General features: G+C 41.6%; 1 protein-coding gene across 2 annotated transcripts in view; it reads right to left on the bottom strand.

Moving 5' to 3' along the window:
• Positions 1 to 27,172, bottom strand: part of LOC131685048 (ras association domain-containing protein 8) — a 231,983-nt gene that overhangs the window by 10,727 nt on the left and 194,084 nt on the right. The window contains exons 4-6 of one of the 2 annotated variants that reach the window (XM_058968437.1): positions 17,872 to 18,898; positions 286 to 590; positions 26 to 231 (exon numbers count right to left, since the gene is read on the bottom strand). In XM_058968437.1, the coding sequence (XP_058824420.1) occupies positions 26 to 231; positions 286 to 590; positions 17,872 to 18,898 (1,538 nt within the window). Of the gene's footprint in view, positions 1 to 25; positions 591 to 17,871; positions 18,899 to 27,172 lie in introns of both variants that reach the window. The other variant, XM_058968436.1, reaches the window with a different exon arrangement.

The raw sequence follows: 27,172 nt of genomic DNA on the forward strand, positions 1-27,172 counted from the left end.
TTAGATAAGAACACGGTTCATTTACCTTCCAGCAGATGTCGCACCTCATCGGCCGGTGCCACTGCCAGACTCTGCAGGTTGACCTCCTTCATTTCGTGCACCAGCTGCTCGACCTGTTTCTTCTTCTCGGCGATGTTGTTCTCGATGACTGCGACCTCGCTCTTCATCTTGTCGGTTGCCTTGTTCGCATGGTCGGTACCCTGAATGGCCAGATCGATCTCCAGCTGAATCCTGTCAACTTCAGACATTAGATGGCGTTCTATTTGGGCACGGTTAGTGTCATACTGTCGGCAATACTTGCGCTGCTCGACCTGAATCTCGTCCATCAGTAGGCGGATTTTGTTCTTGCACTGCAGTAGCTCCGTTTCGCAGTTCGCCAGCTTCGATCGGAGTAGTGTGATTTCGGATTTCAGTGTCTTCTCCTGCTGCCGGACCAGCTCACCCTCCTCTTCGACGTACTGAAGCGTCTGCAGTTGTTCGCTACCCTGCCGGTAGAGCTGATCGGTTTTGTTGATCTCCTGCGTGATGGCATCGAGCTGGTCCTGCTGCTCGCGGCCTCTGCTCTCTAGGTATTGGATTTCTGAGTCGTACTGGAAGGTAGATAGAGGGTTAATTTTGTGATTTGGTCAGATACAAAGAGCAATTTAAATGAGCCATCTAGCAGGCATGGTGTTGTCATATGAGTAGCGGGAAATAAATATCAGAAGGGAAAATCCTGCTTCGTAAACTTACTTTAACCCTTTCGAGTGTAAAAAGAGGGGATAAAAATCCAAGTGCAGAACTCGGACTAAGGTTCTTCGGCATAAGTAGTAGAAATACCAGGGAAATGTTTAGGCGACAGTTACTGTGAAATGGCACTTTATACGGATTTTCCGTTCATTTAACTTTTATCAGTGCGTGCGAAATTCCGTGCGCAACTCCGTGCAAAATTCCGTGCGAAATTCCGCGCGAAATTCCGTGCGAAATTACGCGCGAAATTCTGTGCGAAATCCCGTGCGAGATTCCGTGCGAAATTTCGCGCGAAATTCCGTGCGAAACTCCGTGCGAAACTCCGTGCGAAATTTCGCGCGAAATTCCGTGCGAAATTCCAAATGAAATGCCGTGCGAAATTTCGTGTGAAATTCCGTGAGAAATTCCGTACAAAATTTCGCGCGAAATTCCGCGCGAGAATCGCGGAAATTTCGTATGAAATTTCGTGCGAAATTCCGTGCAAAATTACGCGCGAAATTCTGTGCGAAATCCCGTGCGAGATTCCATGCGAAATTTCGCGCGAAACTCCGTGCGAAACTCCGTGCGAAATTCCGTGCGAAATTTCGTGCGAAATTCCGTGCGAAATTCCGTGCGAAATTACGCGCGAAATTCTGTGCGAAATCCCGTGCGAGATTCCATGCGAAATTTCGCGCGAAACTCCGTGCGAAACTCCGTGCGAAATTTCGCGCGAAATTCCGTACGAAATTCCAAATGAAATGCCGTGTAAAATTCCGTGAGAAATTTCGTGTGAAATTTCGCGCGAAATTCCGCGCGAAATTCTGTGCGAAATCATGTGCGAAATTTCGCGCGAAATTCCGTGCGAAATTCCATATGAAATGCCGTGCGAAATTTCGGGTGAAATTCCGTGAGAAATTCTGTATAAAATTTCGAGCGAGAATCGCGGAAATTTGTGAAATTTCGTGCGAAATTCCGTGCGCAACTCCGTGCAAAATTCCCTGCGAAATTTCGCGCGAAACACCGTGCGAAATTTCGTGTGAAATTCCGTGCGAAATTCCATATGAAATGCCGTGAGAAATTTCGTGTGAAATTTCGTGAGAAATTCCGTACAAAATTTCGCGCGAAATTCCGCGCAAGAATCGCGGAAATTTCGTGTGAAATTTCGTGCGAAATTCCGTGCGCAACTCCGTGCAAAATTCCGTGCGAAATTCCATACGAATCACCGTGCGAAATTTCGTGTTAAATTCCGTGAGAAATTCCGTACAAAATATCGCGCGAAAATCGCGGAAATTTCGTGTGAAATTTCGTGCAAAATTCCATATGAAATGCCGTGCGAAATTTCGTGTGAAATTCCGTGAGAAATTCCATACAAAATTTCGCGCGAAATTCCGCGCGAGAATCGCGGAAATTTCGTTTGAAATTTCATGCAAAATTCCGTGCGAAATTCCGCGCGAAATTCCATATGAAATACTGTGCGAAATTTCGTGTGAAATTCCGTGGAAATTCTGTACAAAATTTCGCGCGAAATTTTGCGCGAAAATTGCGGAAATTTAGTGTGAAATTTCGTGCGAAATTCCGCGCGAAATTCTGTACGAAATCCCGTGAGAAATTTCGCGCGAAGTTCCGTGCGAAATTCCATATGAAATGCCGTGCGAAAATTCGGGTGAAATTCCGTGAGAAATTCCGTACGAAATTTCGCGTGAAATTCCGCGCGAGAATCGCGGAAATTTCGTGTGAAATTTCGTGCGAAACTCCGTGCAAAATTCCGTGCGAAATTCCGCGCGAAATTCCATATGAAATAACGTGCGAAATTTCGTGTGAAATTCCGTGCGAAATTCCGTGAGAAGTTCCGTACAAAATTTCGCGCGAAATTTTGCGCGAAAGTCGCGGAAATTTCGTGTGAAATTTCGTGCGAAATTCCGTGCGAAATTCGGTGCGAAATCCCGTGCGAAATTTCGTGCGAAATTCCGCGCGAAATTCTGTGCGAAATCCCGTGCGAAATTTCGCGCGAAATTCCGTGCGAAATTGCGCGTGAAATTGCGTGCGAAATATGAAATGCCGTGCGAAATTTCGTGTGAAATTCCGTTAGAAATTCCGTACAAAATTTCGCGCGAAATTCCGCGCGAGAATCGCGGAAATTTCGCGTGAAATTTCGTGCGAAACTCCGTGCGCAACTCCGTGCAAAATTCCATGCGAAATTTCGTGTGAAATACCGTGAGAAATTCGCGCGAAAATCGCGGAAATTTCGTGTGTAATTTCGTGTGAAATTACGTGCGAAATCCCGTTAGAAATTTCGCTCGAAATTCCGTACAAAATTTCGCGCGGGTTCCTCGCGGAATTTCGCACGAAATTTCGCACTAAACTTCGCACGGAATTCCGTGTGAAATTCCGCGCGAAATTCCGTGCGAAATTTCGTGCGAAATTTCGAGCGAAATTTTGCTGAAATTCCGCGCGAAATCCCGTGCGAAATTTTGCGCGAAATTCCGTGCGAAATTTCGTGCGAAATTTCGAGCGAAATTACGTGCGCAATTTTGCTGAAATTCCGCGCGAAATCCCGTGCGAAATTTTGCGCGAAATTCCGTGCGAAATTTTGCGCGAAATTTCGTGTGAAATTTCGTGCGAAATTCCGTGCGAAATCCCGTGCGAAATTTTGCGCGAAATTCCGTGCGAAATTTTACGCGAAATTCCGTGTGAAATTTCGTGCGAAATTCCGTGCGAAATTGCGTGCGAAATTCCGTGCGAAATTCCGTGCGAAATTTCGCGCGGAATTTCACACGAAATTCCGTGCGAAGTTTAGTGCGAAATTTCGTGCGAAATTCCGCGAAGAACCCGCGCGAAATTTTGTACGGAATTTCGAGCGAAGTTTCTAACGGGATTTCGCACGTAATTTCACACGAAATTTCACACGAAATTTCCGCGATTTTCGCGTAAAATTTCGCGCGAATTTCTCACGGTATTTCACACGAATTTTCGCACGGTATTTCATATGGAATTTCACGCGAAATTTCGCATGGAATTTTGCACGGAGTTGCGCACGGAAATTCGCACGAAATTTCGCACGAAATTTCACGCGAAATTTCCGCGATTCTCGCGCGGAATTTCGCGCGGAATTTCGCGCGGAATTTCGCGCGAAATTTTGTACGGAATTTCTAACGGAATTTCACACGAAATTTCGCACGGCATTTCATATTTCGCACGCAATTTCACGCGGAATTTCGCACGGAATTTCGCACGGAATTTCGCACGGAATTTCGCGCGAAATTTCGCACGGGATTTCGCACGGGATTTCGCACGGGATTTCGCACGGAATTTCGCACGGAATTGCGCACGGAATTTCGCACGAAATTTCCGCGATACTCGCACGGAATTTCGCGCGATATTTTGTACGGAATTTCTCACGGAATTTCACACGAATTTCGCACGGCATTTCATATGGAATTTCGCAAGAAATTTCACGCAAAATTTCCGTGATTCTCGCGCAGAATTTCGCGCGAAATTTTGTACGGAATTTCTCATGGAATTTCACACGAAATTTTGCACGTTATTTCATATGGATTTTCGCACGGAGTTGCGCACGAAATTTCACACGAAATTTCCCACGGCATTTCATATGGAATTTCGCACGGAATTTCGCGCGAAATTTCGCACGGGATTTCGCACAGAATTTCGCGCGGAATTTCGCACGTAATTTCGCACGAAATTTCACACTAAATTTCCGCAATTTTCGCGCAAATTTTCGCGCGAAATTTCGTACGAAATTTCTCACGGAATTTCATCCGAAATTTCCCACGGCATTTCATATGGAATTTCGCACGGAATTTCGCGCGAAATTTCGCACGGGATTTCGCACAGAATTTCGCGCGGAATTTCGCACGTAATTTCGCACGAAATTTCGCACTAAATTTCCGCAATTTTCGCGCAAAATTTCGCGCGAAATTTTGTACAGAATTTCCACGGAATTTCACACGAAATTTCGCACAGTATTTCATATGGAACTTCGCACGGAATTTTGCACGAAATTTTGCACGAAATTTACACGAAAATTCCGCGATTCTCGCGCGGAATTTCGCGCGAAATTTTGTATGGAATTTCTCACGGAATTTCACACGAAATTTCGCACGGCATTTCATATGGAATTTTGCACGAAATTTCACACGAAATTTCCGCGATTCTCGCGCGAAATTTTGTACGGAATTTCTCACGGAATTTCACACGAAATTTCGCACGGAATTTCGAACGGTATTTCGGACGGAATTTCGCACGGAATTTCATACGTAATTTCGCATGGAATTTCGCACGGAATTTCGCACGATATTTCGCGTGAAATTCCGTGTGAAATTTCGTGCGAAATTCCGTGCGAAATTCCGTCCGAAATTCCGTGCGAAATTTCCGCGCGAAATTCCATACGAAACACCGTGCGAAATTTCGTGTGAAATTCCGTGAGAAATTCCGTACAAAATTTCGCGCGAGAATCGCGGAAATTTCGAGTGAAATTTCGTGCAAAATTCCATATGAAATGCCGTGCGAAATTTCGTGTGAAATTCCGTGAGAAATTCCATACAAAATTTCGCGCGAAATTCCGCGCGAGAATCGCGGAATTTTCGTATGAAATTTCGTGCAAAATTTCGTGCAAAATTCCGTGCGAAATTCCATATGAAATACTGTGCGAAATTTCGTGTGAAATTCCGTGGAAATTCTGTACAAAATTTCGCGCGAAATTTTGCGCGAAAATTGCGGAAATTTAGTGTGAAATTCCGTGCGAAATTACGTGCGAAATTCGGCTCGAAATTCCATATGATATGCCGTGCGAAATTTCGTGTGAAATTCCGTGAGAAATTTCGTACGAAATTTCGCGTGAAATTCCGCGCGAGAATCGCGGAAATTTCGTGTGAAATTTCGTGCGCAACTCCGTGCAAAATTCCGTGCGAAATTCCATATGAAATAACGTGCGAAATTTCGTGTCAAATTCCATGAGAAATTCCGTACAAAATTTCGCGCGAAATTCTGCGCGAGAATCACGGAAATTTTGCGTGAATTTTCGTGCGAAATTCCATATGAAATGCCGTGCGAAATTCGTGTGAAATACCGTGAGAAATTCGCGCGAAATTTTGCGCGAAAATCGCGGAAATTTCGTGTGAAATTTCGTGTGAACTTACGTGTGAAATCCCGTTAGAAATTTCGCTCGAAATTCCGTACAAAATTTCGCGCGGGTTCCTCGCGGAATTTCGCACGAAATTTCGCACTATACTTCGCACGGAATTTCGTGTGAAATTCCGCGCGAAATTCCGTGCGAAATTTCGAGCGAAATTCCGTGCGCAATTTTGCGTGAAATTCCGCGCGAAATCCCGTGCGAAATTTTGCGCGAAATTCCGTGTGAAATTCCGTGTGAAATTTGGTGCGAAATTCCGTGCGAAATTTCGTGCGAAATTTGGTGCGAAATTCCGTGCGAAATTTCATGCGAAATTTCAATCGAAATTTCGTACGAAATTCCACGCGAAATATCGTGCGAAATTCCGTGCGAAATTTCATGCGAAATTTCATGCGAAATTTCGTACGAAATTCCACGCAAAATATCGTGCGAAATTCCGTGCGAATTTCCATCCGAAATTCCGTTCGAAATTTCGTGTGAAATTTCGTGTGAAATTCCGCGCGAAATTTTCTATGCGGAATTTCGCACGGAATTTCATACATAACTCAAATGCTTGAGATGGACGTCTGTGCTCTGATATCATGTTTAACCACGCATACATTTCTCACGAGTTTATAGGGTGGCATAGGAATTTTGTTTTGTTGGGTATCATGCGGCAATTGACATCCAATAACGACCGCATCTTTTCCGCAGGGCATCGCAGTTCGGTCTTCCCATCAATTCCCACCCTAACAACTTCAAATTATCACGTTTATCCAATACAATCCACACAGCTTACGGAAACAAGAAAAAAGCTGGGAAACTCCTACTGTTTTGCCCATCCGAAAGAATAAACTAATTTTTCGTGGCAAATTGGGCGCGCGGCGGCGCCGTCCTTCATTTTTTTTCGCTTTTGCGTGCGCTATCAAGAAGCCCCCCTGCCGAAGTCAACTCGATGAATTTCCCGTTGACTGTTGGCCTTGTTTTGTTTTTTTTTCTTATGCTATTACCAACGGCTCCTTTATTCGTTCTTATTCACGCCTACTTCGTTTACAGTGCCGGGCCGTTTACTGAATGCGCTTTACTGCGCGGAACAAGCATCATTGCCGTCGTCACGTCCTCGGCGGTTCAGCGGTCGAGCGAGGGTGCGATGCGATGCGGTGCTATCCCATCCACCCGTAGCGGGAGGAAATCCGGTTTGCCGCAGGATAGACTTAAATTTGTTTGGCAAAACAATTTAGGAGGAAAAACACGCAAGATATTCATACGGGGCGAAATAATACATGTCGTGGGTCGTTCAGCGTGTCGTATGAATTTGTAAAAGGGAGTGTATTCTTCTGGTGGGGGGGGGGGGGGATGTGAGCATGGTACAGCGATACGATGCGGTTGGTTGTAAGTAGTTTCCTTATTGTTTTAGCACTATTTCATTGCCTTGGAAACGTTTGTGTTTGGAACAGTTACAAAAGGAATTGGCAGTAGAGGAGTAAAAGGCTATTTTTTGTTTAGAGCGGTTTTAGTGAGCGAATTTCAGCGATTACATTTCCGCAACACAAGCGTGCCTGGAATTGGATCATTGAGTTACGTGCTCGAACTTTGTATAGTTCTTTTGTACGTAAAATGGTGAATAAAATTGGTAATCGGTTGATTGAGTTATTTTGGCTTCACTCTTAGCGTAACTGTGGTCCTCCCAAGCTGCTGTCTTTCTTAAGGTGAGCTACTTCTGGATTTTTAGTGTAATCATCTGATGCAGCACTAGAGTAGGTCTCCTTGGAGCGCTTGTCGCTCTTCCTTACATTTGCGGCTACTTGATCACGAAGTTATAATTTGGTTTGGGGCTGGCGATCTTGTTAATTTCCAAAGGGATTGAAATTTGGAATGTTGATACCCATTGTTGAAAGCAGCGTCGAGGTTTACATTTTTTTATGGCGGTCAACTTTTCCATGCCATTTTAACTGAAATAATTTCGGATTTCTTTTTTTTTGATTTTCTATGTTCAGCTCAACTATGCAAACGCATTTGTTAATTTCATAGTGTGAAGTAAAGCTTTAAACTGAAATATTTTTCAAGTTTCTCATATGCAAATGCGAAAAATTAGGTTATCCCATATTAATTATCATATGCAATACGGAACGCCAAGCTATAACCAAACATTCTCAAACGTTGCCTAATCATGTGGGACTCCTAATCAGTGTGGCCACTTTTACATGAGATCAGATCCGTAGATTTGCTCCTTATTGCTCCCATTCACTTTCTTGCTTCCATATGGGGCCAAATTGGAATTTGGAGCGTTTTTCAGTAATTTGAGTTGCTACTTTTTAGTTTTACATCAGAAAATAGTTCAATTTTTTTTCTTTGGATCCAGAATCAGGTCCTCTGTTTTTGCTGAAATTGCCAATTAATGAAACAACAAATTATGGCCAAGATCTTCGGTTGATAAGTTTCGATTCATTGTATTATATTGAATATTTGAATAAAAAATCACGTCTTTTTTAGATTTGAACATTATTCTTTACAAGCAGAAGAACGAACATCGACTCTATTTTATGCTTGGCCTACAAGCGCAGAAAATAGTAATTGTTAAGAAAGCGCAACAGAGAGAAGCATGAAAGTATTGTTAAGCCTAACGTCGATGTTATATCACACTATACGCTCACTAACAGAGCATAAATATGAACTCGGTAGCTGGTACATGCGAGAAACAGAACATATGAAAGTTACACTCTGAGAAGTAACTCAAACAAATATTCCGGATCTCACATCAGTATATTTACGATCACTAAAGAATAATAGATCAACGACATGTATGACGGACTCCGGCTGACCACGGTATTACATTACATGGACAGTGGATAGTCTACCTCAGCTTCTTAAGGAATCTTCTGACCGGGACCTGGCACCGCCACATCATGAATACGCCCAAATAATGTGCTCGATGTTTTGGTAGCCATTGCCTCACATGCATAGTTTACTACCAGTGTTTCCGATATGAAAAAATATGCATAGTGGGTATATTGATTAGACATGAGGCTGGACATCACGCGATTGAAATCACTACTTGCTTCAAACGTCTCTAACCTTGCATTTGATTTTACCTTAGGGTGAATGGATTGTTTTTTTCCTTGTTTATTTGACATGGCTCAAAGCGTTAGCATAACTGAGCCGTGGGTCTTTTAAAATTTTTACAATATGTAGAATTTAAAATAAACTCTCAACTATCCATAGGATCTTGTTGACGCAACTTGCTGCTGCGTGTTGAGATCCTATTCCTAGGTGGTGAAAATTTAGGTGCTTTGTCTGCCGCACCTTGAGGGTTATTCGGTCCATCTCTCGCGTTTTCGTTCATGTCCATGTCGTCATCGGTACTGCATTCATGATGCTCATGGTCGGATGTTCTTGTTTGTTTCTTGAACTCCCGGGTCGCTGCTGTAAATCCTTCTTCATCGGTGTTTGATTCTTTATTGGTGCTGTTGGTTGTTGGTTTTGAGACATTTGCAGTAATCGTTGTTACTTCGATGTTAGTAATGGCAGTTGGTTTAGTGGCACTGGACCCGATCGTTGTTGAGCTGGTGTTAGTTACTGCCCGGTCCGCATTCGTTGGTTTACCAACCGGTTGTGGTTTTCTTTTTTTACAATGAAGAAGACGTTTACGTACTAGCTCAGTACACGTGCTATTAGTAGGTGCCAAGCTACCACACGGGGTGTACTGGGGGCGAGTCGGGCTCGAATGGTGACGCTGCCATTAATACCGACTAAACTCCATTGGGCTCCGTCATCGTTCCCCCCCAGGGACTACCTCTCGGTATTACTTCTGGGGGGATGGCTGTACTTGATGTACTCGCTCACGCGTTTATACGTCCTGTATGAGGCTTACTTGGGTGCTCTCTCTACCGCACCTTGATTCACTCTCAAACACTCCACATGAGGCTTACTTTTGTGCTCACCTTTTTCGTTCCTTGCGAGGCTGACTTGTGTGCTCACCTTACTGATTCCTTGCTAGGCTTACTTTTGTGCTCGCCTCACCCATACCATGTGAGGCTGACTTGGGTGCTCACCCTTAATATACCGTGTGAGACTGACTTGGATTTCACTCCTCTGCCACGCCACGAGGCATCGAGTCCCAATATACTACGCTACGACCCTCCCATCTTGCCATGAGGCAGTCCACATTAGGGTTGTGGCACCGGTAATACCGGTACCGAAAATCCCGGGAATACCGGCCCATTTTTGGTACTGCAATACCGGTACTGAACAAAAGCCAGTACCGGTATTTTCGGTACTATACAATTTTTTATGACAAATATGTTAACTCTGCAGGGGGATCTGGTTCAAAATATCGGTCTGCAAGATAACGTTTAATTATATTAATTTTCGTTCTAGACAAATCGTTGAGATATCATCTTTGTGCGGGAATGAGGTGGGGCCATCATCACATTCTGATAGGTTTCCATTATTCACCTATCTATAAAAGAACGAACAGCGATTTAGTAGCTAACAGTTTTAGACTTTGTGAACTGCTTCAAATGGGGCGATTTTTAATTATTGGTGATCTGAAAATTCAGCAAAAATCCATAGTTTACAGGAAAGCAAGGAGCCTTGATATGCATTAGAGAATAGTAGGCAAACGACATAAAGGTCGAAACCAATTTTCAGAAAAGCAAGAAAAGAAATGCGATTAACCTGCTCGGATTTACTGCCATTCTCACTTTGATTTACTGTTGTTAGTAGGGTTTCATACATTTACCATCTGTTCAAGTCGACGGAAGTCGCACCGCTTAGCAGTTATTGATTTCAAAGTGGCCTAGATTTCGAAATAAAAGAAGGTGCCCTATACGAAAAATATCTTCTGTGAAATGAGTCTTGCCATTCCGAAGCAATTAAAAACAATAAACATGTTTTTTGATCAGCGCAAATCAATCATCTGAGAATAAGATCATCAGTTTGAGCATTCAATTTCAGTTTGAAGCTTTTTACGAATTTTTTTAAAAAAATATTTGAGTACCGGTAATTTACCGGTACTACCGATACTGAGGGCTTCATTACCGTAGTACCGGTTCTCGTCAAAAAGGGTCGGTACTGCGAACCCTAGTCCACATATACGTCTATAAACTCGCTCTTCTGCCTTGCTTCGGGGTGGCTGGGTTTACCCCTTACGCGGTTGCCAGTCGCTGCGCCAAACCATTCACTCACTTTTTTGCGCTCGGCCTTTTTCGCTCCAACTAACCAATCACTAGTTAGTCGTGCCCATCGTCTGTTGCTCGGTGCGCCAGATTCCCTGTAGCCTACAGGCAATCTGGGTGGTTGCAGTCGAGACTGCGTTCCACTTCTCCACCGATTGACACATCCGCTGAATAAGGGTATCAGGGGTTGTGTCCCAGCCACAGACGTCAAGCATTGCTCTTCTTTCGACGTCGAAACGAGGACATACAAACAGTGTGTGTTCGGCAGTTTCGTCTACACCTGGGCAGTCCGGGCAGGCTGGGACCTCCGCGTGCCCGAACCTGTGGAGGTACTGTCGGAAACAGCCATGGGCTGACAGGAATTGTGTCAGATGGAAGTGAACTTCCCCATGGCGTCTTCCCACCCAGCTCGATATGTTAGGTATCAGCCGGTGGGTCCACCTACCTTTCGAGGAGTTATCTCACTCACGCTGCCATCTGGCGGGCGACCGAGGTCACCCTGGTGCGCTCGCGGGCTCGTCTATTTCCACGTAGCTCGAAGCACTCCTCATCTTCCCGAATGACCAGCCCGACTGGCATCGTGCTCGCTATCACGATGCATCGTGTAATACCGTGCGGTAGGCAGATATCACTCTGAGGCACATCACGCGGTAGGTGCGCTCCAGTTTCTGTAGGTAACTGGTTACCCTCAGTGCTCTTGACCATGACGGGCCGCCGTACGGCAACGCCTGCCAGTAACCTACGTCTACTGGCGCACACCTTTGAGCTGTTGGACATCATCCTCGATAGTGCCGCAAGAGCAGTCGACGCTCTCTTGCATGTATAGTCGATATGGCTGCCGAAGTTCAGCTTGTCGTCTATAATGACTCCGAGAGACTTCAGGCTGTGAGGTGATCACGGCTTCTCCCACATGGATAACTGCATGTTGTGCCGACTTGCGGTTGTTGACGATAACTACCTCCGTCTTATGCTGAGCGAGCTCCAGGCCTCTCGCGCTCATCCATTCCTCCACCGTGTTTATCGCGTGTTCTGCAGTTAGTTCTACCTCGGGGATTGACTCCCCGTCCAAGGTTACGTCGTCGGCAAAGCCGACGATCTTTACCCCAGGAGGGAACTTCAGTCTCAGAACCCCGTCATACATGAGGTTCCATAGCACCGGGCCTAGGATCGAGCCCTGTGGGACTCCGGCGGTGATCTGAACCCTTTTCTGACCGGCATCGGTCTCGTATAGCAGTACGCGGTTCTGGAAGTAGCTTTCCAGGATCCGTTACAGACCCATCGGTAGGCTAAGCCAGTATAACGAGAGCGCGATGGCATCCCAGCTTGCGCTGTTGAATGCGTTCTTCACGTCCAGTGTCACTTACGCACAGTATCGAATGCCTCGCCTTTTTCGTTGGATCGCTATCTCGGCAGTCTTTATCACTGAGTTGAGAGCCTGTGGAGGATGATCCTCTCAAGCAGTTTGCCAGTCATGTCGATCAGACAGATTGGTCTTTACGCCGACGGGTCGCCTAGCGGCTTCCCTGGCTTCGGCAACAGCACTAATTTCTGCCTTTTCCATCTAACGGGGAAACGGCACTCGTCAAGGCATCTCTGCATAGCTAGCCTGAACATGTTCGGGTTCGCTATGATCGCTGCATTGAGAGCGCTGTTTGGAACTCCATCCGGCCCTGGAGCTTTGTTCATTGCTAGGGATTTAGCCACTGCGAGTAGTTCTTCATTCGTCACCGGAGCCACCGTTTCGGCCGTGCCCGCACTGTCTCGTAGTGCAAGTGGCCAGGGGCTTGTGGCTCGAGACGGGAAGAGTACTTTGATAATCCTCGCCAACCGGTCCGGAGACTGTTCTGGGGGTGAAGAGCCCCCTTTGGTCTTGGCCATCACGATTCTATAGGCGTCACCCCACGGATTCGCGTTGGCACTCTCACACAGGTTGTCGAAACACGCTCTCTTGCTGCTTTTAATGGCCTTGTTAAGGGCCAATTTCGCAGCTCGAAACACTTCACGGCAGTTCTCTCTTGCATCCTCGGTGCGGGCTCTTTGCATCCTACGCCTAGTTCTGAGGCAGGCTGACCGTAGAGCTGCAATCTCGGCACTCCACCAGTATACCGGGCATCTGCCGTTTCTTGGCAGGATTTTTCTCGGCATAGTGGCGTCGCATGCGCGTGATAGAACAGCTACCAGCGCATCCCCGCTTAGACTGTCGGTGTTGGCCTCCAGTCACAGGGCCGCGGTGAAAACTTCACTGTCGAAGTGATTGGTCTTCCACCCGCGTACCTGGCAGGGATCACCCGCCCTCGGATACTGCACACCATAGTTGATCCTAAAGCGTATTGCTAGGTGATCACTATGGGTATAACCCACGTCTACCCTCCAGTCCATGTCGGTGACGTGTACCGAGTCGTGATGGCAAAAATGAAGGGCTCGATGACACCAGCCGAAACGTGCCCGGGTAAGCTGAAAATAATCGTCGAAGGTTCCGAAGAACGCCCAAATTGTCTGGCCACCGACAGACCGTACGGCGAAGAAGAAGGAGCAAACACGGACGAACGGCAAGTGACTAATGCCTACGTAGACTTTTCCTAAACACCCCCTCCCCTCCCTAGCGAGTATACGTGGTTTATGAACGGCCCCTCTAATCTGTTTCCATCATTTGGTAACAGTTTAGTGCGTATTGGATCTTAGGGAAATACTCTGTATAATTAGCTTTCGTCAACGGTCATTTCAAGCACGAGTGGGTGGCAAATTAAACTACGTTGGTGGCACTGCTGTTGGTGGTGTTTGGATATCAATCCACTGAACTGGTCCTAATCAGAAGAACGGAGATAATTAAGTTTGGACAGAAAAAAATTGTTGGAGTCGATTGTGGGGGAGAAAAGTCACGACCGCTGAACGAGACGTACGAGTTTTTTGCACTCGCGACAATTGTGAGCCGTATGGTTTCCCTAAGCACTAGCCTCGTTAAACCTTAACGCACACGAGGCCGGTCCCTGAATTACCGCCGGTTGTGCTTGGGTGAACCCAATTTTAAGCCCAAAATCGCAACCATACCAAGACTGGGTGTTAATACCCTACGTATTGAGCCGCAAGTCCCGAAATACCACGTGTCATCCACGAACAGTACCCGTGATCGAAGGGATTTTCGCCACGCCGCAAACCTTCCCTCTATCGAGAGCCGAGAGACCGTACTCGTCAGGATCCAGAATCTGCCTTCCAGGTCAGCTGCCTCAATAAAATCCGTCATGATCCTTACCGCCGCCGCTGATCCACACTACCCCGCCATCCCACTGTGTAGCCACCGTCGTATTGACACAATAAAACGTAGAAGGTATTTATTTCAATTCCGAAATCTCCCCTATAGCCACAGCGCCCTCGGACTCGGTGAATAAAAGAGGCCTTGAGTGCCCGCTCCAAGACTCCCATACCAGGAGTCGGAGTTTTGGCGAATCCCCGTCTGGGACACGCATTTTCCCGAGGCGAGAGCCTTATAAATCTAGGGCTTCAAATGGATAGTTATAAGGGAGCGAATAGACTTGTACCCTATAGATACATTAAAAGCAGCTGTAGACACTATAATATCGCTTATGTGAATGAATATATGGATTTACACACGGAAAAAATCCGTTCATAAATTCATGAACAAAAGGTCACGATTTCGTGAACTCAACGATTTACGAAAACCGTGACCGACTTTCAGAAATTATGAATAATAAATCTTCTATTCATGAAACTATTTGTGTTCTCTGAAAACCAGTTCGCCCTGAATATGTACATGGCGTTACATTAGAATATTTGGTTGGATTACTATTAGTGTTCCCTGGACATGTTTAGTTTTTGTTGTGATTCTTGTTCATTATTTGGGAATACACAGTTGGTAATCAAACGTTGTTCTCGATTTCAGGAGCTTATTCGCGATTCTTGTGAATTCTCATTACGTTAGTGGGATTAAAGTTCATGATTTCAAGATCATAGTGGCGATGTTCGTAATTTCTATTCACGTTATCGTGATATTTTAGTAAGAAGTAGCGTGTTTCATGTTCATGATTTCAGGATCTTTGTCACGATTTTAAATATTTTGTCACGATTTGTGCGATTTGTGTTCATGATTTCAGGATCTTAGTTATCATGATATTTTATTTTGGAGCCTACTTTCAAAGAGTAATGTAACTAATGTTCATTATAGCAGCAGTTTTATCCATGTATTCGAAAATTCTCTTCGCCTTACGTGATCTATTATTTTTTGGCTGGTTTTTTTTACTCGTGACGTAACGAAGTAATTAAAAACATTAAAATAAGACTCATTCGCGATATCTTGTTCTGTGAACTATATCACGCACACTATTTGGGGTTCTCAGTGCAGTTTTCATTTTCTGTCCGGTCATCACAATGAATCTTATCAAATGAATAACGATGTTCGAGTTCCTAATAGTTTTTTTTTATATCTACTGTTCGTACCTATTACTGGTCGCTAGCAGCTGGGTATTTCATAAAAAAGTTCATGGAACAAAAATGATTCTAAATGATACTCCAAATTTTGTGAAAGAGTTCACGTAAAAATTTCATTACTGTGTAGCCCGAAATTGTAAATAATGAGGGACATCTTCTAAATATCATAAACACGTCAATAAATAGGTAGATCGCAAATCATGTACTAGGAATCATGAACCAGTTCACGAATACATTAATAATATTTTATGATTTCGTGACCTTTTCTCGAAAATGAATGATAAGTTTCGGCTATTATGATAGGTATCATGAACCAGTTCACGAATACATGAATAATGTTTCATGATTTTGTAAACTATTTCACGAGCACAGATATTGGATCGTAAGTAATACATTAGGAATCATGAACCACTTCACGAATACATGACTAATATTTTATTATTTCGTGAACTATTTCATGTAAACAAATGGTAAGTTGTAATTGTTATACTAGGTATCACGAACCGATTCACGAATACATGAATAATATTTCATGATTTCGCGAACTATTTCACGAGCACGGATATTGGATCGCAATCAATATATTAGGAATCATGAACCAGTTCACGAATACATGAATAATATTTGATAATTTTGTGAACCATTTCACGAGCACGAATATTGGATCGTGACTAATACATTAGGGATCATGACTTAATTCACTAGGATTGAATGGATTCATGAATAAAATTCCGAATTTCGTGGAATAGTTCACGAAAAAATTGCCAGAATACTTAGATTTTGTGAACTAATGTATATATGAAAAAAATCATGAGTCAACCTTTGGTTTTATGAATAATGTTCATAAAGTTGTGAACTAGTTCGCGTACTGAGAATCGAATTAGAAATAACTTAGCGGAAACCGTGACTGAAGTTCACAAAACAAAAACAAATATTTCCACTAATGAAAGCGTTATATGGGCGTTACTGAAGGGAAATTGAATATAATTAAAAAAGCCATGATTTTTGTTCATGGTCCTGTTGTCGTAACGTAAAAACGTGATTGTTCCAGAATTCATGGCACTTTATTCACGTTTTTGGGAACAATTTTTTTCCGTGCAGACGATCGCAAATCGTCGCTGTTGTGCTATCTTATGACAAGCGCCATTTTGCACATTTCGAGAAAAACGATTTTTAAAGTTTGAGATTGAATATCTTGAAACTTATAAATTGTATAAATAATTCAAAGAAGACAAATGATGCTTCTATCTATTTTGCATTAATCTCTCAAATATTACGAGAATCGGTTAACTACATTGCGAGTTTTCTTTAAAAATGTAAACAAAAGTCGGTCTCACACGTGGCATAGGTGTGTATTGATGACAAAATTTGTATGGCGTGTCATAATCGTGCATGGAAAATTTTCCATAGGAAAAAATCATCAATTATTAACTTTTATTCATATCTTTGGCTTCATTTGGTCTATAAACAATCGGTGAGATGCATTTTGAAGGAAATGAGTCAGGGAATCTATAAAAAATAGTTATTTTTGGTTACAGTGTTGCCGAATATTCTATATTTCCAATTTAAAACTTAAATTGTATTTTTCTCACAGTTCGTGCATTTTTGTTTCGAAAATGATTATGTCATTGTGTTTATCAGATAGTTTTACATATAAAAACATCTCATACATAAAGATAATTTGAGCCAACCCTCAGACACAGTCATTTGAAGCAAAAAATTATAAATTTCTCAGCACGTTTCTCGCTATATCTCAGTAACCAAGCAGAATGTCAAAATTCTGTAAACGCCACTTTGTAGAGATTTTCGAGACAAGTAATGTGGCATATCTAACTCAGTTTACCCCAAAATGGCGTTTGTCATAAGATAGCACAACAGCGACGAAATATTGACAAGCTGTTCAAATTTTCACTGAAGATCACCTGTGCTCGTACCATTTTCGTCAAAAATATCGATATTCAAGAACATCGAGATTCTCTGTAACTGAAGAATTTTTATTACGAAAACCATAATAAATTCACCAGTTAGTAAGTCAATCAACCACCCGACTACACTATTAATGGCCCGGCAATCAAACACGTTCGTCTGCAGCATTAGCCCAATATATATGTTTATTCTTGCTACGAAATCGCATACAATTAATCTTCCATTGTACTGATCGATGTACCGTTCAGCGGTAATCCTCTCGAAAACACCCACGGTGCAGTGCCTCGGTTGCGATAATGCTGCAAACGGCGAAGGAACACAGGCTAGATAAAACCTTCCACCCGTCGACAAGCCACTACCGCGTAGAGTGTATCGAATGAACAACAAAACATGCTCACCAAGTGAAGCGGCAAATGAAAAAAAAAATCGTGCGGCGGGCGGCACCGAGGAATTCCCTATATTATTTACATACACACAACATCCACCCACCTTAGACAGATCCGCTTGCTGGGTATTGATTTTCTCCCGCTGATACTTGATAAGCTGTATCAGGTCCCTGTACTGGGCGGTATTCTGTACCGGGCCATCGTTCAGATTCAGTTCATTGAGCAGAAGCAACTCGTTGGCGTTGCTAGAGCTGCTTCCACTGCCGATGCTGCCACTTCCCCCGCCGACGCTCCCGGTGGACGAGGATATGGAGGTAGCTGCGGCTGCGGCTGCTGCAGCGGCACTCAGCGCTAGGTTCATGTTAATGCTATCCTTCTCGAGTTTCCTGTTGACGTTGAGATTGAGATTGTTGAGGGTTTGACTATTGATGCTACTGTTGCTGCTGGGGCTGGCGTTCGGATTATTGCTGTTATTGTTTGGACTGTCCAGCTTGTGTGAAAGTGGTGAGTTTCTCGGGGGAGGAGGGTCACGATATGGTGGTGGTACCAGTGCACCATTTGACGAGATTCCGATGATGGGGGAGTTTGTGTTGCTGTTATTGCTAGCCGGGCTAATCAGTAAATTATGATTACCGCTACTACTGACACTACTGATGCTGCTATTGTCTAGCAGGAGACTATCGTTGCTGTTAACATGATGACTGAGTCCAGCGAAGCGTGGGGCCTCCTTCAGCGTTGCACCCACAATCGTGGTAGTCGTACTCGTACCATGGTGATGCACATGGTGCCCGGTATTGATCCCATTACTGTACAGCAAACCGTTTAGTTTCCTGTCCAACGAATTTCGAAGGTCATCTCCCACGTTACCAGATTGGTGAACTTTCGGTTTCTTAATCACACTGGCATAAGTCGCTTCCACTGAGTTAACATTTAGGTTGCCAATACTACTGCTGCTACCACTTCCGCTACTATTGCTGCTACCACTGGAACTGGTGCTATTATGTGGCGACTTTTGTTGGATCCCTTTCACTATGCCAACATTCTCGACCTTGACGTTGCCAATTGTAGTTTTGCTGATGGTAGTATTATTATTGATGATATTGCCTGCGCTTTTCAAATTCGGCGGTGACCTGAAAATTGAACGAGAGAGAGAGAAAAAGAAAAAAGCATCTATCAGTATAATGTGATGAGTTAAGTGCGCCGGAGGCTGATGAGGTCGGGGCCTTCTATAAATGAATTATTCACACCAAAATGTAGGCTTTTCTGATGCGATTAAGCACTAATTGATTTTCACAGCCAGCGGGGCCACACTCGGTGGCAAAAGACATATCCCCACCGTCGCGTCGTCGTCGTCGGGCGGATGCAAACGCTACGGAGTTTGCTTGGCCTACAAAAATATGTCTATATGAAGAGTAGGTAAATTGGCGAGGATGATGGGGAGCTGTGCCGAACTGGTGTGATGAGTGAGGGAATAATTTAAATCACATTAAGCCCAAAATTTGCCGCCGCGAGTTGCTATGTGGGTGGGGGTGGTGGTATTGGCAGAAGCGGAAGAAGTATAGTGGGACAATTTCGAAAACAAATACGCCCTCGATTCACCATCATATTGGTTTCTGTCGGAATTTGAATGAAGTGGCACTTTTCTTACTGAGCAGTTGGAGTTAGAAAGTTGGACGTCTAACAAGAGTTCCAATTTTGAAGATAACCGCATTGAGCGAACGAAAATAAAAGTTGCAAGGACAGAACATACTTCGTAAAACACGCTTTAAAGAATTTTAGAAAGTAAAAATCGGATATACACTTCAAGCGTAAAAACGGGCTGAAATCTCTCAGCAAAAGACTAAAAAAAAATTCTTCCCAGAAAAAATAATGTACCTCCAGTAAGTTAACTGGTTAAAAATTAATAAGTCGTTCACCAGGACCGTAGCCAGGATTCTGTTTCGGGAGGGTCTTAAAACTTGTTGCATAAATATGTTAATTCTGGTGACTTCAGATAGTCACTGGAAACTGAATGTAATTTTGAAAAGTTCATAGTGAAAACAGTTCCAAAACTAAGGCAATAGACAATATGTTATCTGATACAAAAAGACTGTAGTACATCGACGAATTATTGCTTTCGAATTTGATTTTTATTATTAATTTACAAGTTAAAAGTTTCACGGTTGGAATTTGCAAACGTCGTCTGCTGGGTGCCCCTATCGTGCAACTTGGCGCCAAAGAATTGAAGCTGTCCAGCGCAGATTCATACGATATGCGTTACATCCATTGCTTTGGAACGATCCCCTGAACATGCCACCACACGAAGACCGTTATCAATTATTAGGACTACACAGTTTAGAAGATCGTAGACACGCGTCGCAGGCTACCTTCGTGTCTTAGTTTCTTCTGGCTGAACATGATGTTCCCGATCTTCTATCACAAATTAACCTTTACGCACCAACCCGTGTCCACTGTCCTCGAACACTGCTGCAGACTGAAATACGCAGTACTAACTACGCCAAACGGGCCGATATTAGAAATGACCCGTCGCTTAAACGGTTATAGCGACAAAGACTTCGTCATTAGTTGTACACAGTTTCGTAACCGTTTTTTTGCCACTTTAGGTCATTTCTTTTCAGTTTAGTTCATTAAAACTCACTGTTAGTTGGACTTCAATTATTTAAATACAAATACAAGGGAAGGTCAGAATTCGCTACAAATCATCTGATTGGGCAGGCGATTTGTAGAAATGGATCACTTTCTATTTAACTCAAATTTAAAAAATTTTCAATTTAAATAATAATACACCAAAGACTATTTTTGGCAATATTATCAGACAAGTGAGAACAACTAATTACACTAGTTTACAAATTTTGGGTTAATTGCATGAAGTTAAGAAAAAAGGTGTTTTCTAAGTCAATTTTGGGTTGCTGAGCACGAAAATCATAACCATTTTCTTTTTCAAAGAGCCGTTTCTGTGATTTTTTGAAAAAGGTGTTTTTGAGCACTTTTTGCGGTTTTTGGTCAATTTCTCAGGAGCATCTTTCGATTAACACAAACGACTCGCCATTCGAAAGGTATTGATGTGCTCATTCCGAAAATGTATAACATGTTAGGATAAAATATCAAAAACTTAGGGTTAAGAGCAACCAACGTCAAAAAAGTAGCGCTTGGTAAAATTACTAATTTTTAGTTGATTTTTCATAAAAAAATAAATCCGCCAAAAAAAATCTTTCAAAATCTTATATGACAGACAAACTTCTCACGTGAATTTTAAGCCTAAGATCACGAAAATCCGACAAAAACTGGTGATGTTATTAAGCACCAAGTGAAAATTGCTCTGTTTTTCACATATCTCTTTTGGTCTTAAATAACATTACACTAGTTTACAAGAAAAATGAAGTTACGAGAAAAAGTGTTATCTAGAATAATTTTGAGTCGCTGAATACGAAAATAATACTCTATTTCTCTTTCAAAGAAGTTCGAGTTAAAAAAAAGTTTTTCTTTTGCTTCCGCTTTTTTGTTTTTGCTCTAGTTTTTATTACAGAAAAATAACTTTTCATATTTGACCTTAGCCACGATCGGTCGACTGTTTTGGAGCTCCTCGCTAGTCGGTCCAAAATCGTAGTTTTTCGGTACGGATTATCAAACAAAAGTGTTTTTAAATACGAAGAACGACTCGGTGAACAGTTTTCGTAAATCGGAAGTGGAATTCAGTGATTTTTTGGAGTTTTTCATCCCGGCGTAAAGTGATTCAAAGCCACACAGCATTAGTGTCAAAAGTGCTCCCCCCGCAATATGGGCCGTCTATTTCCGATGCGGAGAAAAAAAGTGTTTTAACAACGTAAATAATAATAGTGAAGATCAAAAACTCACAAAAAGTGTTTTTTCCCAGTGATAAATCTTTCCCAAAAAGTGAAAATTTTTCGGCGTCCCTTGGTCAAAAAAGTGGCGATTCCAAATTATCAGCGCGTCACCCGTAGCTATCGCCCGATAGGTGTCGCACCAATTTCTTAGTTCCACATTCGGAAACCTGCAGATCAGTTTTTCTTTTTCTTCCGACATCCGACATGCATACTGTTGTTGATAAATTGCGCTGTACTTGCAAACGTGAGAAAGAGAAAGGATTGCTCGGGCTGTTTGATGCGTGAGAAAGAAGCTGGAGATTTTGAGGATATCTGGAGAAGGTTTGGAATGGGACGAAAAATGGATAAGCAAGTATCAGTCACTCGCGTAAGTAGGAGATAAGGAAGGAAATAGAAAAACTGGTATATTTTTCTACAGACATTCAAATTTATATATACAAAAATCAAATAAATACACTAAATACGCGTCGATTTCTTACCTCATGTAAGGAATCGAAAGTCTTATTATAATGTTATATTCCATTTGATACAAACATTACAGTAAGGCGGGGCTGGTTGATGGAACGATGACCTCGGAACATGTCTGGCACTGTACACGAAATGGGTCATCGGAAAGTCAATTGAGCTAACACCTACCTAAATCCTTGAACCAAGTTATTTGCATGGATATATTAAAATACATGCAAACATCTTTTTTTCTGTAAATCACTACCAGCTAGTGGGAGTTGGGATGGTTAACACACACACACACACACACAGAAAAATAACTTTTCATATTTTCAGAATCTAATGTGACAGATTTTAACAATTTTAAGGTTTTCGCGATTGGCGATTTGCGGCAAAACCAAAATTAGTCATGCGACACCTATGATTCAGCTCATGAACTGGCAAAGTGATACAATTTGCTTTTTTTCACCCGTAAGTGAGTCGTAGCTTACAACAAAATCTTCATTATCTTCTCGGAAAAAGCTAACCACTGCCAAAATGTGAATGAAACGAGTAAGAAATTTAGTTTTATTTGCAATTATTCTGAAAGTACAGCCATTTGCAACTATTTGACTCATACATTTCTTCGAAATGTAATCGGGGTATTATTGCGGTTATAAAAAATCGTTCCATAAATAAAGTTCCAACTCGAAACCGATACCCAATCAGCACCAATGTCAAACTCCTTTATATTTTGAACTACGTAGGAGATTCAGTGAAGACTATCGGAGAGAAGGATCGGCTGTGCATGATACAAAGCTAACACTTTCCTATTAGCCGGATATATTCTTTCCTCGCGTGATCTGGAGAGTTTCATGAATTTACACCATCTCATGAAGGTTTAGCTTAACTTAGGACGAACGGGAAATGCTTTTGCGGCGGCTACGGTGCTCAACAAATTACATTTCGAAACAGCGCGCATATAGCTCTGCGAATAATATTAGAAACCACTATGTTTTACACTCTTTTCGCAAGATGTTTACTCATCATCTGATAAAATGATGATTTTCCTCCATTTTCATAAACAATTATCAACAAATTGATCGGTAATTTGGTGTTTAAAAGTCATTTTTTACCAATGTTTACAGAAAATATATGCACTATGACAGAACAAAATAAAATCAGCAACACTTCCCTTCCAGCGCTATCTGCGAGCGGTTTCAACGTAGAATCGCCAATAAGCTAAGAAGAAAGGTGTTTCCTCAGTTAATTTTGGATCGCTGAATACGAAAACCAAGTTCATTTTGACGTAGGACTACGTCTTTGTTTTCGATATGAGCAAAATGGTATGTAACGAAAAGTGGTCCAATTTTAAACGCTTATAATTCAACCATCTTACGGTAAATTTTCAATTTTTTTGCGCATATCGCTCGGAAATACTTCTAAGAATAGATTCCAATAGATAAACTCCAAGATTTTTGATATCATGGCATTAAAAATTATCATAATGTACAACCTAGTCAAAATATCGCACATTTACACACAAAAGATAGCGCTTCCCAAGTCCAGCACGACAGATTTGTGTACCTAACGCGCAACGCTTCTATGAATGACGTCATCATCGACTATTTAAAGAGCAGATTTTGTAGAGCAAGTTGCCTCTTGGACAGCAGGCAGAGCAGAGCACTGCGCTCCCACAGCCAGTGTAGCCCGGTGCGTCGTGGTACTAGTTGTCTCTTTCGCACCACCCATCATCACCAGCGTTGACTCATTTTGCTTGGTGCGTATCTTCCATTCGTGTAGGGACACGATGTACTGGCACAACTTTTTGATTTAAGCACCGTTCGCTTGGGTTTATTGTTTGAGACGAACGTGTAGGTATATTCAAATGTTGCGCGTATGATAGGTTTCGGTTTTTCTTTGCGTTGTCGTCTCCATGACAGGTTAAGGAGACGAAAACTTTCTTAGTAACAAATTCACGCGAATGGATAGAAGAAAGTGCAACGAAGGTTTATTATTTACGTTTCATCAATTTATTGATTCCACGAGATTCATTTCCACTCAGCCTATTCCAATTTGATTCTACCAATACATAGGTACTACAAAGTCTATTTATGAATGGATTACTCAAAAAATCGCTGCAAAAAATGCATTTAAGTCCATCCATAAAACTATTTTCGATTCTTGTATATGTTTTGCTTCGATATATGATTAAGACCACTGCATTCGCTACATTTATCTGTACTTTAGGAAAATTACAATAACAGCAAAATAAAACTATAAAGCTTGTCCTATACAAGAACTGTTACTGTATTGTCTAGAACATGACTTTTAAGCATCGGTCTGGTTGTTTACCACACTCAATAGAAAACTTTTTAAAATTTTAAAGCAGTTCCAGATATTAGTTCGGTTTTCATCGCAGTTTTCTGTCTGCTTTCTTTAATCGGATTCGATCGCTCATTGTAAAGAAAATGACCTAATGAGCAAGGCGGTTTGATTCATGAAGTGAACTGTAGAAAGAAATGTTTGATTAATTATTAATCCAAACGTAATAAGAAATTAAATATTTCACGTATTGCAGTCCTACGTCTGCAATTCGTACAACCCCATAGGGCTGTCCCTTGTAGTTTTTTTCAAAGAAGTATTTTCAAGATTTCTTTGAAAAAGGTGTTTTTTGGCACAATTTTAGTTATTTGTCAATATCTTGTTCAAATAGATTCCGATCGAAACAGTTCGAAAGGTATTGATGTGCCCTTTCCGAAAATGTATAATATGCGTAGATCAAATCTCGACAAACATATAATTACGGCTTAAAAGCCAACTGCCAAAATTCTCGTTGAAAGAAAATTTCAGACAAACTGTTACCCGGCAATCACAAATGTTTATAGTAAACAAAAGAAAAAAGTTTTCTCTTGCATTAACTGCTATGAACTGCGTTTAGCCAGTAACGGTTTGTCCGGAATTCCCTTTCAAAGAGAATTTTGACAGTTGGTTTTTAAGTCGTAATCGTATGTTTGTCGAGAAATGTACATTTATTATGATTACAATCAACCAAAGTAAAAAAAAACTAATATTCGAACTTTTTTAAAAAAAAATTGCATATTTCTATTAATTTTTGTATAATAAATCAAGGACAGAAGAAAATTATTTTAGAATCTAATGAGATAAATAATCTTTTTGCATAAATTTTAATCCAATGGTCACAAAAGTCGGATGAAAAATGTAGATGGTATGAAGCACTGAGTGAAAATTGAAACTTTTTATTTTTCGCACAATCATACTTTCGGCTGAAATAATTTTCTATACTTGATAGTTATTGTTTGTGTTGGGTACTGTCTTCTCGACATCCATCCTGCGGTACATCCATCCTGCGGCATTTTAATGGTTTTGGACATTCCATTGTACAACTAAGTTATCTTTTTAAAATGCGGAAATATCGTTGGAAAAGTTTTGTTTTGTCTGTGGTGAGTACATATTTTACGAATTAAAGGAATTTTCGCCTTCTGTTTCAACAGGGTTCACAGTAGATTCTCAGTTCACAGAATATTACGTGGCTAGTGCTACGATCCCACTGAGACTCCTTTCCGATAGGGACTCGAATATTTTACGACTGGCTTATGAGACCAGTGCTACACCCTCTATACCGCCGAACCAGGGCAGGGTCCGCTAAAATTATGAAATTTCCATTTCGCTCAACGTGCCATAGCATCCACATTTTCCATCCGATGTTAGTGATGTTAGGCTTAAAATTAACGTAAACATATTATCTGTCATCTTAGATTCTAAAAGGTCCGAAAAAATTTGTTTTTCGGTTAAAAATCATTTAAAAACGAGTAACTTTTAAAAATGGTCAAAAATGCACTTTTTTTAAACTTTGGTCGCTTGCAGCACTAAAAATTTTACGTATGATCGACACATATTATATGTTTTTGGAAAGGGCATCTCGGCACCTTTTAACCTGCACATTGACTAAATTAATTGAATGATTTTGACACGAAATATTGATTAAAAACTACAAAAAGTGCTCAAAAACGAGTTTTTTGAGAAAATTACAAAATTGCTTCTTTGAACAAAAAATGAATATTGTTTTCGTGTTCAGCGACCCAAAATTAGTCTAAAAAATACTTTTTCTTGAAGCTTCATTTTTCTTGTAAACTAGTGTTATTTATCTATTTAGGTATTCAGATTTTATTTCGGAATTCATGGATTTTTGACCAATACAAAAGATATGTTTCAATGAATTAATCTACTAACCCAATCGGAGTTTTATCTACTAAAGACTGTTCACTAATCGAAAGGAAATCCCTCAGTATTGATTACTGTTATCTTCTAATTCACGTATTTTTTTTTAAATGTAACATTTATGACGCCACTAAAATAACTAGAAACTATAAATATGGATGAGCTAATTAATTTTAGCATCCCACCTAACTTGCTTCCGACAAATCTAAGAGAGCATATCGCACTTGCTTCTCCTGTACCGAAGAGACTTTATTTTAGATTTTTTCTGATTTTTTCAATTAATGCAAATTATCCGATTGCTGTGAATATTTTGCAAAATTTCTTTCAGCGGCAGTGTGCATTGCCTACTGTCTAGTTCCTTCTGGCAGTTGAATTTGCTATGATGCTTGCAGTTACACTTTCTAAGTAAATTCAAACATGTTAACATTAATATGCTCAGTAATTGGATCGTTTATAATTAGCTCAAGTTTTTTTTATAATCATCATCAAGATTGGATGAGATGCGTGACTTCTTGAAGAAAGCGGCAATGCTTTTTATTACAGGTTTGTTTTACCTAAATTTGGGAATTTAAATTAAAGTAGCAGCACCTAACGTTAGACGTTGTGCGGGTAACGAAGACGCAAGATGCTTTCGAAAATGCCGAATTGAGAGAATTAGAGCCCTATTCCGAAAGTACTCGTTCTGAGTGCATAGAAAGGTATTAGAGATGCTCTTGAGACAACTTAGATTAGCTGATTATTTTTTCTTCTCCGTGATTTCTGATGATCTCTCTCATTTTATTCCAAAACGAATAAAAACAGACCAAGAGACTGCCTTATACCAATGACATGAAATCAAAATTACTTGACTCATAGATCCAACCAGTCACAACATTTTAGTCGCAACAGTGT

This window comes from Topomyia yanbarensis, chromosome 2, assembly GCF_030247195.1.
Source record: "Topomyia yanbarensis strain Yona2022 chromosome 2, ASM3024719v1, whole genome shotgun sequence".
Taxonomy (NCBI): Eukaryota; Metazoa; Arthropoda; class Insecta; order Diptera; family Culicidae; genus Topomyia; species Topomyia yanbarensis.